This window comes from Zingiber officinale, chromosome 6B, assembly GCF_018446385.1.
Source record: "Zingiber officinale cultivar Zhangliang chromosome 6B, Zo_v1.1, whole genome shotgun sequence".
Classification (NCBI taxonomy): domain Eukaryota; kingdom Viridiplantae; phylum Streptophyta; class Magnoliopsida; order Zingiberales; family Zingiberaceae; genus Zingiber; species Zingiber officinale.
This window is the reverse complement of record NC_055996.1, coordinates 2,274,237-2,296,378: the sequence shown is the minus strand read 5'-3', so window position 1 is coordinate 2,296,378 and position 22,142 is coordinate 2,274,237. Positions and strand designations below refer to the sequence as shown.

The window sequence follows — 22,142 nt, the reverse complement described above, 5'->3', positions numbered from 1 at the left end:
GATTCATACAGCCGACCCCACTTAGTGGGAAAAGGCTTGGTTGTTGTTGTTGTTGTTGTTGTAGTAGTTGTATCTTAATAGCTTTTAAACGTTATGATTAAATTTTAAATTTTAAAATTTAAATCATAAACTCTAATATTATTATATTAAAATACTAGCTAGCTAGTAGCTTTTACCTATGGGTGTTAATTAAAAATGAATCTGATCCGACGATCCAATCTGAGTCGATCCGAAAAAATCCGGGTTCGGGTTGGGTATTTTCGGGTTCGGGTCGGGTTCGGGTTGGAGAGTAAAAAAATTTCGGGTTGGGTCGGGACGGGTTCGGGTTGACCCGGGTTGACTTAAATATAGGGGTTTATGGTTTTTTTTGGGTTAAATCAAATTTTATTTTAAAAATTTAAATGTTTTTATGTATATTAATATCAGGTTTGTATGATAATGATGGAGTATTGAGATAAAAGTGATGAATTATAGGAAAAATAGTCAAAAAAAAAAAAAATCGTTTTGAATCGGATTTTCGGGTTATATGGATCGGGTTCGGTTTGATCAGGTTGGTCCGATTCGAGTTCGGGTTGAGATGCTTTGGGTTGAACTCGGGTTCAAATCGGGTTCAAATTGGGTTAAAAAAAATTCAAGCCGACCCGACCCGACCCGACCCGATCCGACCCGACTTGACCCACTCGAATTGAGACTCCTACCGTTTTACCCATTGTATTAGTAATACAAGACAACCGGCACTCCACTTAAATTCAATCGACCTGAGTTACATAATTACCCAATTGATATCCAGCACTGAGCTTTCTTGTCCCCCTCTGTCCTCCTCTACCAGCTGCAGCTCGTCGTGTTCCCATGTTTCTTCACTGTCCCACTGCATTGTCCATGGTCCCATTTCGCCTGACTCGTCCCACAGCTTCGCCTCAATGCTCTCCCAGTTCCAGTCCATTAGCAACTCGTCCTGCTGCACCTCAGAAGACCCGCAGTAGTACTCCACCTGATCTTGATCAGGCGCCGACAGTAGTGATGCCCATTCCTCGTTCTTCCTCTCTAGATCGATCGAGCAGCTCATGTCCTCGATCATCTTCTCCAGTTCAAGGTCCAGGTCAACAGCCGCAGCGGCAGCGGCGGCGTTACTGGCTTGGCTCGAGTCAGCTGGATCGGCGACCACGCTTTGGGCCCCCTCGTTCTGCCCCAGCGAAACAATGGGGCTCGCTGCGGCAATAACCGGTGCAGTTTGGCCGTAAACGTCGACGTTGCCTGCAGGGGCGGATCCAGGATTTGAATATTGAGGGGGCCAAAACTTGTGTCGCTATATTCATTGTCGATTGTGTGGGAGAATTTAGAATTCATTACATATTTAGAAAACTCCGTGACCTAAATTTTCTATTGGTAGTTTGATATCAATATCTCGAAATAATATTGTGACATTGAAATAAGCTGTCGGTCCTTGTTTCACATCGGAGCTACATGCGAACTTGTTAGGGTAGAATTCAATTTGCCATCCTTTTGATCATTCACATCTATTCAGCATCTATTGCTTTGCATTTCATTATTGCTATTCATAATATTGGTTTATTAATTGATTAGGTACTCTAATTACTACATCAAGTTGAAGCGTCTGAGTATTCGAATTGCTTTCCTCTCACATTCGTGGCATTCTTCATATGCAGGTACTCCTTATCTATTACTCTATTTGCCATCAAACAAAAATATATATAGCTTTCACCTACTCAACTTCACCTGTAGAGCCCAATAAATTCTTCACTGTTGACCAACAGAGCTCGATGTTTTTCAGGGGGTCTCTTTGTTGATCGCAAAATGCCTCTATTTGGCATCCTATCATCAATATATACACTATTTCCATTCCTTGAATTTTGTAATAGCAGATCTAGAGTCTGTCAATGTTTTTCTTTGGTTTAGTTTATCCTTTGTTGAATATTCATTGTATCTTATTCTTTGGAACACTCCAGTCTAGAAGATATGGAGTCTGTCAAGTCTGCAACTGAAGAGTAGAGACTTCCTCCACACTATCAGCACCCTACTTTTATCTTTCTCGTCATTAGCAACCTCAATGCCACTGGCTATGCAATATGCTTCAGTGTTCGGATAAACCTTCACCATGATCCACCAACTTCTGGTTTCTCCGGACGGCAATTTCGAAGAGATATCTCTGCTTGAGTCTCTTCAAATTTTGCTCGTTAGAAGAGAGCTAAAAGCAAGGTTGATCCAGGATTTACACATGGACTGGGGGGGGCCGTGGCCCCCCCAAGTCCCCATGTAAATCCGCCTCTGGTTGCCTGTAGTGGAAGTAGCGGTAGTGGTACTTCTGATCTTCTTCACGGCTGACTTCCTCGTCCGGCCTCCGCCGAGAAGCTTGCTGAGGTCGATTGCGGCGCTGCTGATTCGCCGGTAACTGTGAAGCCTCCGACTCAGGTGGGAGTTCCAGTAGTTTTTGATCTCGTTGTCGGTCCTTCCAGGGAGGTGCCCGGCAATGAGGGACCACCTGCCATTATACAACAAAAGGAAAAAGCTCATGGCCGGCGGCTGCCGTCTCTTTTGTAGGTCAAGTTTAATGCAGTCGCATGTCACACAGCCACGGTTAAGACAGATATGCATGAACTTACACTGGCTGTTTCTGTCATCGACCTAATTCTCTAACATGGTTACACTTAAGTCAGATCCACTGTCATAAGATTTTCGTGTCCCTGTTCCCTCACTGATTGTATCGGACGGAGTAGATCCTATTTTAAGGATACAATGCACATCATGAGGATATCATGATCGTCCGATCAACCAGAGAACACGAAGACACGACAATCTTGATACAAGGATCTGATTTGAATTAAAAATTTTTTTTTAGTAATTTTCAAATTCTCTCCATAATTAAAAAAAAACTCCTTATAAATTTTAAATTTCATTATTAATTAATTGGTTAACTTCCGTACAAAAAAATTAATTTAAATTTTAACTACAATTCTTAAATTAAAAATCTCAAATATCATGTACTTAGCACTGGGATTTGGAATTTTTTTTTTCAATTTGCATGGAGGGAAAGAAACGAGAGAAATGATGCGATTGCCACGTGTACAACTTTCTCAGGGGAAAAACTCAGTCACGTAGTTCGCTGAGATCCACTGGCTTACGGATGTAAACAAGTCGAGTCGAATCGAGCTTTGAAGTGTTTAAAATTTTTTGATAAGATAATCAAGTCGAGTCGAGATGAGTTTAAAATGAATCAAGTTTTTGAAATGAGTATTCAAGCTTGACTTGATTTAATTTTTATGAGTTTGAACTTGTTGCTTGGCTTGAGCTTGGTTCTTTAGATGTTATCAAGCTCTCAATTCAAGCTTGGCTTGAACTTGATTCGAGCTTGACTTGAGCTTGATTCGTTTAGAAGTTATCAAGCTCTCAGTTTAAATTTATTTGATTATTTGAAACTTTTAGTTGTTTGATTAATTATTGAATTTGATAATTTAAATTTATTTATTTATTTTATTATTTATTTAACATATTGAAAAGAATTTTATTAATGAATATGGTCGTGAATATTATTCATGAACGTTGCTCATGAACATTAACGATTTGTTTATTTAATTAATCTTATGTATATTAAATGAACATAAACAAATTCTTACCAAAATAAATACTAAATTTACTCATAAACATTTAATTCATTTACAGTCATATTACCTGCATACATGTACATGCCAACGTGGTCAAGCCAGCCACACCTGCCAGGGTAAAACTCTTTCGTGCACACAAACTTCAATAGCTTGCTTGTATGAAAATATAGGTAACCCTCAGTTGATTATTATGGGGTAAATTTTGATATAATGTATATGGATTGATTTTTCTTGGTAAAGGTGAACAAATAATCTTTTTTTAGTAATTAATTATAATTTCTCAATTTATTTTTTCATAAAGGGTCATGGATCGCCAGTGTGAGACTGCTAGACGACGGATTCCATTTTTCTGTGAAGATTGTATGAAAAAAAATAACGATACCCTTAATTGGATATATTGGATATAAGCAGAACCTGTTGCCAAGTGTTGCATGCAGCTTGAGGATGATCTCCTCCTCCTCTTTGGTAATGTTGCCTCTCTTCAGGTCGGATCTGAGGTAGTTTATCCACCTCAATCTACAACTCTTCCCGCATCTCAGCAGCCCTAATATATAACATGATCAACTTCAATATATTATTAGCTTAGCACATGGAACTAATTAATCAACATATATAAACATACGATCTATCGATCTACCTGCATTCTTGGGGAGCGATCTCCAGGATCCTTCGCCGTTACAAGCGATATACTTGATGAGGATCTCGTCCTCCTCGGCGGTCCACCTCCCCTTCTTCATCCCGACCTTGACGCAGCACGGAGCTCTTCCCATGGCGTCGGTGGCGATTGAGCAGAGCAAGCCGGAGCCGGGCGAGAAGTATTTATAGTGGCGGATCGAGTTCACCTGCGTGTTTAAAGTCGCTAGTGGGCCAGCCGCCTTTGTGGCGAGGGGAAGGGAAAAGAGGGAGGAGGAGCTAGCGATGCGAGCGAGGTGGGAAACAGGGACGCGTGTTGTGCCGGGACCTGCAGGTTGTCGTGGCCTGAGGGGGCGCCCGTACGCCTTTCGCGGACTTCCGTTCAACCACGTTGCTGTTGCGCTTCACTGCGATGCGATGTGCTGCGCTGCTCTGCTCTGCTCTGCGTTTAATTCTGACAGGCCTTTGGCTATGTGGTGGTAAAAGGTGAACAAATTCATTTCAAGATAACAGGAATAAGTGTTGAATAAGTGTAAATGTTATTGTGAATGAGATTTTAGTTTAGAATTTTAAGGTATTTTTATTAGTTTATATTGATTTATATATATTAAAATTGTGAACAAATATATAGGGGAAGTCTCTTTCACGTGTGGATGTGTAGGGGGTGTAAATTCAGGTCTTGAATTTGCACTGAACCAAGTTGACTCATGTGTGAGCGCGACCTGTGCACGCGAATGTCGGACCGGTTGGGAGAAAAATTTGCCCAAGTTAAACAACCAACATTTTGCCTAAGGTCATTAACGTTGTCTTTGATCTGAGCTCCTATATAAGGAGGTAGAAATACAGACACACAGTAAAGAAAAGCTCTCCTTTTCATTCCCCTCCTCTGTCGTGCAACTCATGTTCGGCAGAGTGCCCACGATAGCATTCGGGTACCACTCAGCTTGTCGCGACCACTAGTGCTTGGTCGGATTCACGGTCGGTCGTTGAATTATGGGAAATAGACGTCCCTTGTAAGACTCGAAGCACAGCCAGAGGTGGGTGAATCTGTCTCAAAGAAACTGCGCCTCGCAGGCCTCGGTCAGCTCGCCCGGTCGGTCTCTTTGTCCGCCCGGCCGATTTCTCTGTCCGCTCGAGATTCTCGGTTGGTCTGTCAGCTCACCCGATCGGCCAGTCTTTTGACAGCCGACCTGTCTGCTTCGCCCGATCGGTCAGTCTGAGCCCGACCTGTCTGCTTCGCCCGATTGGTCAATCTGCGCCCGGCCTGTCTGTTTCGCCCAATCGGCTAGTCCACACTTGGCCTGTCTGCTCGACCTGGTTGGGCGGTCGGGGCAAAAATTTGACTCATGTGTGAGCGCGACCTGCGCACGTGAATGCTTGACCGGTCGGGACAAAAAATTGCCCAAGTGGAACAACTAACATTTTGTATAAGGTCATTAACGCTGCCTTTGATCTGCGATCCTATATAAGGAGGCAGAAATACAGACACACAGTAAAAAAAGCATAAGCTCTCCTTTTCATTCCCCTCCTCTGTCGTGTAATTCCTGCTCGGCAGAGTGCCCATAATAGCATTCGGGTACCATTCAACTCACCGTGACCACCCGTGCTTGATCGGATTCACGGTCGCCCGTTGTATCCTAGGAAACAGACGTCCCTTGTAAGCCTCGAAGCACAGCCGGAGGTGGGCGAATCTGTTTCAAGGAAACTGCGCCTCGCAGGCCTCGGTCAGCTCGTCCGATCGGTCGCTTTGTCCGCCCGACCGATTTATCTGCCCACTCGAGATTCTCACCTGGTCTATCAGCTCGCCCGATCGACCAGTCTTTTGACAGCCCGACCTGCCTGCTTCGCCTGATCGGCCAGTCTGAGCCCAACCTGTCTGCTTCGCCCGATCGGTCAGTCTGCGCCCGGCCTGTCTGCTTCGCCCGATCGGCCAATCCGCGCTCGGCCTGTCTGCTTCGTCCGATCGGCCAGTCCGCGCTCAGCCTGTCTGCTCGACCCGGTCGATCTCTCTAACAGCTCGCTCGACCTAGTTGCTTCGACCGATCTACCGCTCGGCCTGTCTGTTGCCCGGTCTGCCTCCTGACAGACCTATCTTCCCCATCTGTCTGCCTCTCGCTCGCTCGGTCTACTCTGCTCGACCTGCCTCACGGTCTACTCTGCTCGACCTGCCTCACGGTCTGCCCGACCTGCCTCTCTAATCTGATGAATAATTTGCCCGGTAGGCCTTACTACTCAGTCGACCTTTCTGATCTGCTACGTCCGTCCGATCAACACAGTGCAGACTGCCTTCATCACTTGACAGAAACCAATCCCTACTGGCAGCCTGAGATTATCAGCTAAGGTCATCTCAATTGTAAGTTAAATTTAATTCGAGTATTTAAATTCAGCTAATACCCCGTATATCTCCGGCTACAGATTATTTGTGTACAACAATAAGTAAATCATGGACGATTAACCTTAGATTTTATAGTGATAGTTTATAGTGATAACACTTCATGTGTTAACCATTAGATCGTCTCGAGAAGACGATGCATATGTAAAATAATTAAAGATTGCCTACTAAGTTTTGTGTTCGAGCTTATTTTATTTATTCAAAATAAGTAAGCAAATTATATGAATGTTATATATAATAAATTTTATAAAATGTTTTAGTTAAGAAAGCTTTTTATATAATATAAATCTCAAACTGAACTCAAGTTAAAAATAATATAAAATTGAATAGCTATTTTAATTAATTATTTAATTAATTATAAATTTGATTTAATTTATTTTGCTAAATAAACAGATTTGAACAATGACTTAATTCATTTATCGGTCCTAGGTTAATTTGAATAATGGTTCTCTCTTTTGTTTTTTTTTTTTCATTTAATTTGAACAAATATGGATAAAAAACAATCAAGACAGAAAATCAATTAATCAGCGTCCTTGGACATATGAATTAAAAAATAATGGATTATGGCAAAAAAAACAAAAACAGACATATGAATTAAAAAATAATGGATTGAAGAGATTTTATTGTGAAGTTTGTTATTAGTCCCACGTTCAGAATTTTTGACCCGCTCGAGTGGATTATGGCTATGAGGTTGTGACGCTTGTGCTTACACGGGTGTAAATTTAAGATCCGAATATTACTGAACTCAAGTGATTTATGTGCGGGTACCATTTACACGCATTGGATATCTGCATAACGGGTGCATTAATGCACCAATCTAAAACTATCGGTAATTGATGGGGAATCATTAATTGTCTTGGTAAAATGATAGAACATTAATGGTTGGATGCTAGCTTTATGATCCGGATGGTCGAAGACATTGAATGTGTAGGTACCCTATTGATGATTTTAATACGATCAATCAAGTCAAGTTAAACTTTACGTATTTGGTGTCTTGCATCTGAGTGTACAGTAATTTAGAAACACAAAAAATAGAACAGAAGATGTGGCAGACGAGAAGGATAGTATGGGAATCAACACTACAAAAAAAAAATAACTTTACCGACGGGGCTACCGACGGATAACAATTTCCGTCGGTAATGTCTGAAAATTACCGACGGAAGATAATATTGCGTCGGTAATATCTATATTACCGACGGATATTTTAATTCTGTCGGTAATATGTATTTTTTTAAAAAAATACACCGGCGGAAAATACTTTCCGTCGGTAACTTGTTTTTTTTTAAATAATAGCTTTACCGACGGAATCTAGATTCCATCGGTAAAGCCGAAAAAAAACCCTAATCCGACCCCTTCCCTTTCTTTCCACGCGGCGGCAGCCAGCTCCTTCCTCTTCCTCCTTGCCGATCTCGCCGGTAAGCTCCCCTCGTTTATTTCTTCCTTTTTTGTGGCCGCCAGCGCCCTGCTGGCCTTTGTGTCGGCTGGCGCTGGCAGTAGCCTACCGCCAGCGGCCTCCTGGCCGCTGTGCAGGCCGCCAGCGGCCTTGTGGCCGCTGTGCCGACCGCCAATGGCTTGGTGGCCGTTGTGTCGGCCGCCAACGACCTCCTGGCCGCTGTGCCGGTCGCCAGCGGCCTAGTGGCCGCTGTATCGGCCGCCAGCGACCTCCTGGCCGCTCTGCCAGCCACCAGCGGTCTGGTGGCCGCTGTATCGGCCGCCAGCGGCCTGGTGACCGCTGTGTCGGCCGCCAGCGGCCTCCTGGCCACTGTGCCGGCCGCCAGCGGCCTGGTGGCCGTTGTGCCGGCCGCTGTTCCGGTCGTCGACAGCCTGGTGGCCGCTGTGCCGGCCGCCGCTGGCCTCCTGGCCGCTGTGTCGGATGCCGGCGGCCTCCTGGCCGCTGTGTCGGACGCTACTGTGCCGAACGCTGGTATGTCGGAACTGCTATGCTGACGGGTGTGTCGGATATATACTGTTGTGCTGGCCTGTGCCGGTCATGTTTCTACTTGTTAATTTTTTGATAAATTTTGTGCTAAATTATTTTTATTTTGTAAACAGATAGCATTTGCTGCTCTTCTCCGGTACACATTCACATCTTCAGGTATAATTTAGTTTATTGTATTTTATATTATTTATCATTTTTTAATTTAGATATATGTTATGTTCGTATCTTAATCTGTAACATAATATTATTCTTTTATTTGTTTTGTGTTTGTACGTTAATCTAAGATAATTTTTAATTATCAATTTATTAGTTTTAGGTGAAAATGTCTATGAACAAAGATTGGATGTATAATCGATTAGAAAATGGATTTATTAGAGATGATTTTATTGCTGAAGTTGAAGAATTTGTCAACTATGCTAAAAGTCATCCAGAATGTATGAATGATGCAGAATTAAAGTGTCCGTGCAATCATAAAAATGTCAAAATAGAGCTTTCCGTAATGAAGATACTGTAAAAATGCATTTATGTAGGAATGGTTTTGTGTCAAATTACTACAATTGGTACTGTCATGGAGAACCTTATTTGTATGAACCAATTGGGTCTTCCGGTGGTTCATCATCTGACACAACTTTTACTGCACATGACTCATCAACTTATGATATTGGAATGCAATCAATGGTTCACGATGCAATGAATGCCGCAGTTGATTATTCCAATATAAACGAAACACCTGCACCTGAATATCCACTACAACAAAAACTGCAAACGACAACGGATATTATCCGTTGTCGTAGGGTCAAAAAACCGTTGTAACTGAGGGTGTTGTAGAATGTATTGCCCTACGACAACGGTTTTGAATCCGTTGTCTTTGTAGACATTTGACAACGGTTTTTATCCGTTGTTGTATATATGCTCAAAATTTAGCTACGAAGGATACGACAATGGTTTAAAACCGTTGTGGTAGCTAATTTCAACAACAGAAATAAACCGTTGTAGTAGACTCTTTTTACAACAGATATAAACTGTTGTGGTAGATAATATTTACTCGTTTTACTTTTTTTTACAACAGTTTTAATATATTTTACAACGGATAAAACCGTTGTCTTTTATCACTTTTTTCAAAAAAAAAATCGTTGTGGTTTACATAGTTTTTACAACATTTTTAACTGTTGTTTTTAATGTTCATTAATACCAAACAACCAATCTTATTTTACTATAAGCAAACCACCAATACAAAACTAAATATTTACTACATTAAATCCAAAATAAACATCCATATATAATTCATCTTGTAGCCACACATATACAAAAATATACAAAATGAGTTGTTACTCATCAAAATACACATGTTTTCCATTACTGTTCTTCATAAAATCACATGTTTTCCATTTGTTGTTCTCCATATGGCGCGCTTTTAATTTACAAATTAGCAAGGCAAGCTACATCCTAATAAAGCTCACTTCTTGCATCAAAAAAACTCAAGCCTCACGAATTGCCCGACCTGCAAAATAAAAATTCAACAAAACTTATAAAATTTCATAATTCCATATTATAGTCTACATGACAACATGAATTCTTGGAAAATAAGCAATACAAGGAAACAAGCCATTTTATACTCGAAGTTGCATGTTTGAGGTGGTTATAGTCAAAATTACTATAAATATATATGACTACCAAAGAATAAGAGCAACTAAAAAACTACTTTTATCCAGTTAGGGGAAAAATAGACAATTACAAATTTTCCTCCTCTTATGTTTTCAACTAATGACTGGTTTAAAGAGGATTTTTTGCAACTTCATCAAGTTTTACATTGACTCAAACTTATGACTAGTTTACCTCAATAGTAGGCACACCCATTAGTCTTAAGAGACGTTTACAATCTTCATTATGTTGCTTGGTTACCTGTGAAAAAACTCTACAGTCATCTACTAGAATCAAATTCTTCAAAAAAGTAATTTGAAAGTTCAAAATATATTTAAAGAAACTCTATGTTGCATATGAAGAAAACAGATAATCAGCATGCTAACTTTATGTTGATTGCATCATAATCAATAAGATCCTCATGGTAATTTCCAATAAAATAGCAATATCAAAGATTACCTTGGCAGTCCTTTTGCTGTACTTTTCAATTCCCTCCAAATCACCAGTCTGCAAACAACAAATGTAACCAACAAAAGAAATTCTAGCACACTAAATAGTCCCAATAAAAGTACTTGTTATGCACAAGCAATGACCTCAATTATTGTGTTCAGATCGTTAGTTGCATCTTTCCTCTTTAAATATCTAAAGAATAAAATAAGTTTAAAGATTATCATTATCTTGCAACAAAAAAAAAAAGGAGGGGGACAATGACAAAACTGTAAAGACTAGCCTTTTGGCAAGTTCTTGTTTCTTCAGCTCTGGAGGTTGACCGTCAAATACGTATCTGGCATAAAAAAGATGATAATAAAATATGGTGGCTGAATGATAAACAAAATGATATTTAGACATGCAAATGGACTTACACTGGCTTGATACCTGCTTCTAATAATCTGATTGTTCGATTGAACATCCCTTGCAAATGACTTATCGGCCATACAAAATGTCAAGAGTTAGAAGAAGAAATAAAAAAGTCCAACTCATGCATAGATTTTTCAATGAACTCTGCAAATTCTTTCCTAATTCCAGGAAGTCCTCGAGAATCACTATATGCACCTGATTGCTCGAAAGAAAGTTGAGATTCTTATCAGAATGACTAAAACAATATTTACTCATCAATATGAAAAAAAATAACAAGGCCTGCAGATGATGTTTTGGGTTTGTTACACATAAAGATACATCTAAAAACTGGAATATGACACAAATGTTATGAAAAGGCCAACATAAAAATTGCTTGGGTTACAAATGCACAAACAAGTACAGAATACATTTCTTTTCCAGATCACCGTTAACAAGAGGAAACAAGTTGCAAAGCAGTTTAGCTTGAGAAACAGACTGCATCAACAAGGAAAAGGTTTAAGCAGACTGCGAGTTGAAAATTGTAGGAATATGTGAATACCTAAACCACCCGAATTCAATGAAAGATAATGTTTAGCTCTTGCAATGACATCTGCTGGGAATAAAAGCCCGACATTAGGGTCATCCAATAGAAATGGAGCTTGGCATAATGCTACCACCTGGAGAATAGTATAGGTAAAAAATTACACCATTAAATAGAGAAATCTAATGGAAAATGTCTCTTTATCTCAGGGAGCACAGAGAAGGAGAAATTGCTCCATGTACAAGGAATTTTTGACTTGTGAAGATGATTTTTTCTCACTACGTTCCTTAAGTCAAGCAATAGAGAAGAATGATCAACACTTTGATACAAGTAGTTTTTAAGAAAGAATAAAGAGAAAATGGAAACCTGACGGGGAAATGTTAATGGCTTCTATCCAAGAGCATGAGGGTTCCCGACATTTGTGAAAATAATCTGCAAACAACAAAAAAAACCAATCTCATGGAAAGTAAGTCCAACTTGTATCTTGTTTCTTAAGAATAAATTGCAAGGGGAGTGCAGTATTATAACCTCAAATTTTAATCTCACAAGTGGCATCCCAACAAGCTAACAATAAAAAGAATCAAATGCATATGTGCACTACATATCTTGATACAAGCAATAAAGCAAACATATACAGTGCTAAATAACCTAGGAAGATATCTTCAACCAGATAACAAGAATGGAAAAAAACAATCAAAGTCAGATCTTTCAAGAATCGAAATAAGAGTCTCTTTCAATAAAATTTATTCTATTTAACTCAAATCATGTTGTGGCACAATCAACAACCATACAAGCATCTAATGATCTATGATGCCATTATCAATTTAATACAAGCAAAAAATGTTGCCCCCTATCATGCAATTTGCATTCACAGCAACCTACTCTAGCCAACTCTTACCCAAGTAGATGCAAAACCGAAATGCAAGTAAGATTTCACTTGGCAACTAGGATACAATCCGGTGCCTCATTCGTTGCTCTCCTCAGCTTCCCTCCTGTAATGGTCCAGCTTCTTCCATCACTACCTAATATTTATCGTGGCTGGATCGGTAGCCCATAGAAAACCCTATAAAGAGGCCCTCATAGTAGCTCAGAAACCTGATCCTCACTTGAATAGAGCTGAGATCTATGATAGCAAACACTACCCTACTGTGGAAGATAAATTACAAATCCGAACGAGCTATAGAATGACTACAGTTGCATTATCTTCAAAACCAGAGACATGAAAAAAAAAAAGTAGCGTGTAATCTCCTTCATATTTTGACGCTTAGTAGCTTAGATGTTGACAAGAGGACATTTAGTTCTTTCTAACTTGAGCTAGATCCCTTTCCAATTTCAATACCAGGCGATAGTTTCCCTGGCATGCACCCTGTGATGTCTTCATCTAGTGTAAATACAATATTTTACCTCATATAATAAACTAAGTAGGTTTATCCTTAATTTTCAAAACCCTAAATCACCGGACGGCACCATTTCCGCCATTCTGACCGTGCTAAGCAAACAATTTATAATCATAGTCGACATCAGTCAATTTGTCAGAGAAAAAAAAATGCAAATGTTTGTAACTATGTTTCTTTTTCACTAGATCTATGGAGCAAGCAATCAAACCGAACGAAAATGAAGTGATTTCAGAATTTCTCGCAACTACATCCCCTGATCTGCCGAACAAGAACCAACATTTAAAGGCAATCCCTATAATCGTCAAATCAACTAACCATACACATGCAGATCCGGACTAAGACATGATCTGATGCCCTAAAATCCATTAAGAAGAAAGGTGGAACACTCTAGAGCGCATTAAGGGGGAAAGTAAACGCTCACCTTGGATGTAGGTCGACACCGGCGTCTCGAACCCGGCTTGGCAAGTGTCGCAGAAGACGCGGCCCTGGACGACGAACGGCTTCTTAGCGGCAGCGATGTCACGAGCGGCGAGAGCGATCGCCGGGAGGATGCACACCACCTCCAGAACGGCGACGGCCCCAGAGATGAAGAGCATGGCCTGGAGGAGCATGGGCTGCGGCTTCCCACCGTCATCCTCCTCGCCTCTTCCCAGCGGTGCGAAGATGTCGTGTGCGTCGCTATATAGGGAAACAGGTTCGAAGAACCCTCTGCCAAGGCCAGACGATGAAGCGACGGCTTGCATCCCGGAGAAGGTGATGAAGACCGTATCGTCGCTCCTGTTAATGACGAAGTTTGCGCTACCTGCATTGGCACGCAGGCAGCGGGTCTAGGCTTGTGCCAGAAGAGGGGAAGATGCAAGGAGCGCACCAAGGACATGGCTCATCTCGAACCTTTAGGAGGCAAAGGTAGACAAATCAAGAGTGAGGGTGAGAATGAGAGAGAGAGAGGAGAGCACACCATTGTGGAGGAAGATCCAGTGGTCGACGGGATGGCGTGAAGAGATTGTATGAGGAGAGGGAAAGAAAATTGCCCTAGGTTTGGGAGCGCAAAGGAAAAACACGGCGCCGAAATGAAAACAACGAGGGAAAGGAAAACAACGAGGGGGGAAAAATGACCAAATTCAATTACAACGGTTTTTTTCAAAACTGTTGTCGTAGACGCTAAAAACGCGGATAAAGACAACGGTTTATAAAACCGATGTAAAAAGTGTTGTCGTTTAAAAAAAATATTGCTCAATGACAACAGTTTTGCCAAAACCGTTGTTTTTTATATTTAATGGGGAGTTCAAAGACAACGGTTTTGGCAAAAACCATTGTCTTTGAGCAAATTCGCAACACTTTCTCTTAAAACCGTTGTTGTAGGGGTGTTGTCGTTTGCAGTTTTTGTTGTAGTGATCAGCAACTATATGAAATGTTAAAGGCTAGTGAAAGAGAAGTGTGGGAAGACATTCCCTCAGGTCACTCGCAATTGTCAGCTACTGCAAGGTTGTTGAATATGGAAGCAGAACATCATTTTTCTGAAAGATGTTATGATGACATATGTCAATTAATGTCAGAGTTACTTCCTGCTGACAACATAATGACAGATGGTTTTTACAGTACCAAGAAATTGGTTAGAGGTTTAGGTTTGCCAGTAGAGAAGATTGATTGTTGTGTAAACAACTGCATGATATTTTGGCATGAAGATAGCGAACTGAGTGAATGCAAAATCTGTACTCACCCTCGTTATAAGAATGTTACCCGCATACTAGGGAAGAAGAAGAAAAATATTGCTTGGAAAGTGATGTATTATTTTCCTTTAACTGCTAGATTACAACGTTTGTATGCATTTGGCGCTACAGCTTGTCACATGACGTGGCATCATGAACATGAGCATGAAGGAGGTATTATGTGTCATCCTTGTGATTCTTCTGCATGGAAACATCTTGATACTGTATTTCCCTCGTTTGCAATGGAATCACGTAATGTGAGATTGGGGCTTTCCGCTGATGGATTTCAACCATTTGGTCAATCGGGACAGCAATATTCATCCTGGCCAGTTATATTAACACCATACAATTTACCACCCTGGATGTGCATGAAAGATGAATTTATGTTTCTTACTGTGCTTATTCCTGGTCCAACCAATCCCAAAGAGAAGATAGATGTTTTCTTGCAACCTTTAATTGCAGAATTAAATGATTTATGAAATGTAGGATCAGTGACTTATGATGTTGCAAGTAAAAGTAATTTTAGATTGCATGCTGCATTATTATGGACGATTAGTGATTTCCCAGCATATTCAATGTTGTCAGGATGGAGCACGACAGGTAAATTAGCTTGTCCACACTGCATGACAGATTCTGATGTCTTTTCATTACCTTGTAGTAGGAAAGTATCCTGGTTTGATAATCACCGAAAGTTTTTACCTATTGATCACCCTTTTAGGTGGAATAAGAAAAATTTCCTAAAAAATGTTGTAGTCAGAAAACTTCCTCCAACATTCCATATATCAGGTGAAGAAATCATTGAATAAATAGACAGTTATGGATTTCTACCAGTATCTCAATCTAGTTCTGATGAGATAAATAGATACATTGTTAGGATGTGCCAGTGTGGTTGGAAAAAAAGGAGGATTTTTTGGGAGCTCCCCTATTGGAAGTATCTACTCATTCGACATAATTTAGATGTCATACATGTTGAGAAAAATTTCTTCGATAATATCTTTAACACTATGATGAATGTGTCTGGAAAAACTAAGGACACTGTAAAATCTCGTGAAGAATTAAAACAATTAGTAGACAGACTAGAGTTGCATCAAAATGAAACAACTAATAGATTTCCAAAGGCTTGTTATACATTAGACAAAGATGGGAAGCATGCTTTATGTAGTTAGTTGAAGGAAGTAAAATTCCCAAATGGGTATGCCTCAAATATGGCTCGTTGTGTGGATATGAATATGTTAAAGATGTTTGGGATGAAGAGTCATGACTGTCATGTATTCATGCAAAGACTTATTCCAGTAGCTTTCCATAATTTACTTCCGTATAATGTTTGGCAAGCTCTCACAGAATTAAGTCTAATTTTTAGAGATTTGACAGCGAGGTGTATTACGATGGACGATATGCTTCGGCTAGACATAGACATTCCTCTCATATTATGTAAGTTAGAGCGCATATTTCCACCCAGTTTTTTTGATTCAATGGAGCATCTGTCAGTACATTTGCCATATGAGGCACAAATAGCTGGTCCTGTGCAATATAAATGGATGTATCCATTCGAACGGTTTTTGAGAAAATTAAAGAATAATGTTCGTAACAAAGCAAGAGTTGAGGGCTCAATATGTAATGCTTATCTGGTTGAAGAAGCATCTTCTTTCTGATCCTATTATTTTGCTGATAATGTCAAAACCAGACATCGCAAGGTTCCTAGAAATTATGATGATGCTCAAGAAATATATCATTCGATGCTTTCTATTTTTAAGTTTCCTGGCAAACCAATGGGTGCATCTATTTCTAGATTCTTAACTCCAAAAGAATATCATGCTGCAAGAACATACATACTCTTAAATTGTGAAGAGGTCAAACCATACATAAAGTAAGTTGGCTTCTCTAATTAAAAAAGTATCCCCCGTTCAATTTGTTGTTTGATATCTCATTTACCTTAAAATTACCTTCTTTTCCAGCTTATATGAACAACAACTATATCTACAAAATCCATCAATGGATGCAGATAGTGTAGCTGAAAAGCTAGAGGTTGAATTTGCATTATAGTTTGAAATATATGTAAGTTGGAGATTTTATTAAGTATTTAAGTTCGTGTGTGTTAAGTAGTGTTCTAATGTCTACTATTTGTGTAAGTTAAACACTATAGAATATCAAATGTGACAGATGATAGGATTATGAATCTTGCATCAGGACCCCTTCGTAAAATAAAGGTCTACTTTGGTTTCTATGTAAATGACCTCAAATTCCACGTGGCACAACGAGATTCACGGATATTAACCTATAATTTTGGTGTTTGTGTCAAAGGATCTATGGACAACAATAACACTCAGTATGATTACTATGGTAGACTTGAGGAAATCATAGAAGTTGAATATCCTGCATTACCTATTAAGAGGTGTGTGCTATTTAAATATTCATGGTATGATCCTACCCCAAGAATAGGTACCAGAATACATCCAAAGTATAATTTAGTTGAGGTTAATGCAAACAAAAGGTTCAACAAGTTTGAACCTTTTATTTTCGGGGTACAAGCAGCACAGGTTTTCTATCTTGAATACCCTATAAAGAGAAGAAGGCCCAGTGAATGGTTGTCTATTTGTCAAATGAAGCCTCGCTCGATTATAGAAATGTCGAATACCACTCAGGCTACTGATGCATTTCAGAATGACGAAGTGAAGAGACATTCAATTGATACACAACTTGAATCTACATCTCAATTACTTGTTGATGTTAATGTCACTTATGAGGAGATAGATGATGGAGAGATGTTCAACAATGAAGATGAATTGGTACTAACAGAGTCTAGCGATGAAGACTTGGAAACTATTCATGTTGATTAAATAGTTGCTAATGTAATGTTCGAACTGTTATTTTCTATATAATTTTGTATTGTGTTGCTAATGTTAATGTTATGCATGTGTATATAAATATTTTTGTATTGTGATGTTAATGTTATTACTAGTACATGCATACTATGTTATTGTGCAGATATATTATTATGGCTGAGCAGCAGACAGTAGCACCCCGTGGCTACAAGGTTATTAGAGTTGTCGGAGATACGTATGTATTTTTGTTATTATTAATACAAGTTCATTGGTTTCTTCAATACTTTTCATATCTATTTTTTTTCCTTGCAGATTTGTTCCTGATGGCCACCGGTAGCCTCTTATATCACTAGTAAGTTTAAAGAGCGAGTATGTACTTCTGGTACTACATAGAGGCATGTAGATCAGGAGATGAAGACATTTTATTACAATGAATTCGTAGTAAGTAAAATTAATATATTTGGTATTCAATAATATATTTATCCTTTCGTATACTAAAATCTATACTTATAATTGCAGAAAAGGTATACATGGGAAGATGGTCAAAAAGAATACTTTAAAGCTACATGGAATAGTTATTGTGCTAAACTGTATAGAGACCTCATGTATTATATCAGGAAAAATAGCACTAGGCCAGCGTATGTTTCGGAGACGATATGGAGTGCATGGGCGGCCACCTGGGCTGCAGAAAGATTGCGAGAAAATGCTGAAAAGGCTCGATCTAATAGGAATACAGAGCTAGGTGGCCCGAGCACCGGAATCGCTCGACATACGTCAGGATCGAAATCTATTGTTGAGCATGCTATAGATTTGGTAATTTAATTTAAAGCTATAATTTCTAACAATTTTTTATTTTATTATCATATTAGTATGTATAATTATGTCTCAAAATATTTGTGTATGTAGAAGCATGATCTTGCTCGGCAGCCCACATGCATGGAGGTATTTCTGAAGACCCATAAGAAGAAAGATGGGTCATTTGTCGATTCTCGATCTCGATCCCTGCACGTAAGATTATTAACTTTATTACATTTGTTCATGCATTTCTATTTTGATTAACTTTAATAATTATTATCAAATTAAATATTTATCAATATTATAATTTTGAACACAGGAGCAAATGACAGAAAGAGTGGCTCAGGCCTCTCAGCCACCATCAGAGGGGGGGAGTCATAGTCTCTATCTACCGATGCGCTAAATGAGATATATTATGATGTTGTCGGTGGAAGGACAAAAAACTCCACCCTCTACGGCCTTGGCTCCCAGGCCAAAGTGGCATTTGATCGTTTGAGGACTCCTAGGGCCGTGCTAGTTCCTCTTCTTCTAGTGAGGTGCAGTCATTAAGACGCGAAAATCAAGAACTGCGCACTCAACTGAAGTCAATGGATGAGAGGATGGCTTCTGTGGATGAGTGGAGGGCTGCTGAGGAGAAGAGGAGGACCGACCAGGATACTCTCTTTGCCAGTATGCGAGAGATCGTGGCAAATTTCGCTTGCACCCAGATGCCAGATGGTCTTGAGTCCCAGGAGACTCAAGACCCATCAGACCGTGATGATTAGTATATTTCGAGGTTTGTTCAACTACTATTTAAATCTTTATTTATCATACAAGTTACATGCAAAATATATTTGATTATTTTATTCTACTCTGCTCATTTCTAATATTTACATTATTATATGTTTCAGGCGTCAGGGTGTATATATTCAGCACGATCATCATCATCATCATTTTCTTTCTATCTAGGTATTTATTTTTTTAAATGTAAAATTCATTATACATCTATGTAACATTTCGAATTATAGATCGATATCAATCTCATCATAATTTATTATATTTTACTTTTTGTAAGATTTTACACTATTAGTTGTTTTTGGAGTATTTGTTATCATGGTATGAATTTATATATTTGAGCACGAAAATACTTTGTTTATATTATGTTTGTTTATATATGTTTTGTTAGAATATGTAAACTGTGATTGAGTTAGTTTATTTATAAACTGTGATTGTATCTGTGATTGGGTTAGTTTATTTGTAAATTGTAATTGCATCTGTGTCGGTATTTGTGATTATATCTGTGATTGTGTTAGTTTATATCTGTATTTGTGATTATATCTGTGATTGTATTTATGATTATAATTTGTATACATGGGGTGAATGGGAATACAAAAGGAATCTGTCAGTTTTTTTTTCTTTTACTGACGGAATACCGACGAAATCTGTATTCCGTCGGTATTCCATATCGTAATATACCGACGGAAATGGTATTTCCGTCGGTACTTACCGACGGGAATGGTATTTCCATCGGTAATTCCCGACTGAAATACCATTTCCGTCGGTATATTACGATGCGGAATTTTTTGATCAGAGCCCCTTCTCCGACGGAAGTTATATTTCCGTCGAAAAACTGAGCGCCAGGTGTCCGCGTGTTTACTGATGGAAATATATTTCTGTCGGTAGATACCGACGGAAATATTCCCTCCGTCGGGAAAATAGGTTCCAACGCATATCCTCGCGACAGATTAATATCCATCGGTAATATGTCGGTAAAGCCCATTACCGACGGAATACCGACGGATAGTTCCGTCGGTATTGCTGGAAATTTTTGTAGTGCAAGTCGACGGGCTCGGTACATCCGCGGAACGAGAAGCTGCGAAAGAGTATGCCGGTAGAGTGAGAAGGATGCGCGCGACGTTCTCAAGGGACGAGAAGCCGGAACGGGAAACTGTTCGAGGTGAAGGCCAGAGTTGGGTTCGAGTGAGCAACTCTGAAAGGCCGGAGGATCACTCAAGCGACTGGAGATGAAGCAGTGACCGGAGAAGGCGTTGGACGAGTCGACACTGGGCTGACTAGTCCGGGTACCCGGACCACCGAGTTCGGGCGCCCAGACCACCAGGGTGCCAAACAGGCACCTCATCGCAGTGGATTACTCTTCGGGTCCACATCAGCAACGGTTTAGGCGCCCGGACATGGTCCAAGCGCCCAGACATGAAAAATTCTATCTTTCAACTGTTATGAAGACGTTACGTTGAGATAAACTTTGCCACTCTAGACGCGCCCGGATCACCATCCAGTCACCCGGAGTCTGCCAAGTCAGCAATAGATAAGTTTGACCAGAGCACTATAAATAGAGCTCTGGTTCACTTAGATTTACAACAACACTTGTATTACTTCTTCGATTTCTGTTTTAGTGTTCATACTTCAACTTCTGTAAGAGGTTTTCTACCTACATCCAAGGAGAACTTTGCTAGTGATTTCAGTATCTTGGATTAACAACTTCCCTGGTTGTAACCAAGTAAAACCCAGTAGCCTCTTTTATTTTTATGCAATTTATTTCTGATTTTTTAACAAGTATTTTTTAATCAAAGTTAAAAGTTGTGAGAAAGGTATATTTGTAATTTCAAGCAATTCACCCTCCTCTTACCTATCGCACGTGACTAACAAAATGATCATTACTCAATCATTTAATGCAGTTGAGGATGTGAGCCCTTATATAAGGAGGCTCCTCCTTTGATAGAATGAGAGATGCATAACGTAAAACATGCTAGCAATGAAAGTTCCATTCATTTTCCCACATTCTCTTCCTCCCTGCTGGGTACCTACTTGGCAAGTCTTTCGTAATAGTGTTCGGGTACATACTCAATTCACACTAACAACTCATACTTGGTTGTCTGTGTGGTCGTGTCATTATATCCTAAGAAACAAACATCCAACATGACATTGAAACACCTCCAGAGGGGATGAATCTATTTTAAGAAAATTGTGTCCAACACATGTCTCAGCAGTGCTCTGTACACCTTCCCATTTGACAGCATCACCTCCAGTCTGACAGTTGTACCTCCCTCTTAGCAACCAATCCAACTTAGTAGCTTGACTCACTTGGGCCATCTTAAATCAACTTGATAGAAAAGTCTGAATTTATTTTTAAGCATATTTTAAATAATTCAGATTATTCCCTATAACTCTGCCAATGATCTTGTAAGAAGCAAGATTTGTGACCGTCTTAAACAAAGTAAGATTGTCCAACATTAATATTAAAACATATTTTGATATGTTGAGACAACCACGGAAACTGTTGAGAAGTAGGATACTCAACAAGTGATGATCCCCATCATCCCAATTGAAAATGTTCTAATCAACCATGTGTAGAAGCCAGGGAAGTTCATTAGGTTGAACTTAAAGCGGTGGCAGTAGAAGATGTTTTTTTACCTAACTACGCCAAACATGGCCTGGTTTTTTATAGAAGAACCTCTCAAGTTAGCTAAGGATGTTACTAATGTCTAGACCATCAATATAGTGGAAGCATGGAACCATTCAGAATTCCTATATAGAAACTACATCCATAATCATCTTATTAACTTGTTGTACACCGTATATACCATGAAGAGAATGACAAGGAACTTGTTGGTGCTAGGAGCACCACATTGAACCCAAGATTTTGATGTTTGACTAAGGTTAAAGTTAGATTTGGTGAGATTTAATGAACTTATGTCAAATGTGTAGGAGCAGATTACCTGACAGATGATGAAGTCTTGGATGGGAATCGAGCACTGGCTAAGTCCTAGTGGAACTAGACAACTAGAGTCCTAATTAGAAATCAAACAAAAGCTAAGT

The 22,142-nt window shown here is 39.5% G+C and overlaps 1 protein-coding gene and 1 long non-coding RNA gene across 2 annotated transcripts; one reads left to right on the top strand and one right to left on the bottom strand.

The window, feature by feature from the left end:
- Positions 1–1,262: 1,262 nt before the first annotated feature.
- Positions 1,263–1,999, top strand: LOC121989866. Its single transcript, XR_006114348.1, has 2 exons — positions 1,263–1,667; positions 1,968–1,999. It is a non-coding gene; the product is annotated as an uncharacterized LOC121989866 (long non-coding RNA).
- Positions 2,000–2,181: 182 nt separating this feature from the next.
- Positions 2,182–4,403, bottom strand: LOC121989902 (myb-related protein P-like). Its single transcript, XM_042544202.1, has 3 exons — positions 4,258–4,403; positions 4,035–4,164; positions 2,182–2,500 (listed from the first exon to the last, which is right to left on the bottom strand). The coding sequence occupies exons 1-3, from the start codon at positions 4,388–4,390 to the stop codon at positions 2,182–2,184; spliced, it is 582 nt and encodes a 193-aa protein (XP_042400136.1). The 5' UTR covers positions 4,391–4,403.
- Between the last annotated feature and the right edge of the window lie 17,739 nt (positions 4,404–22,142).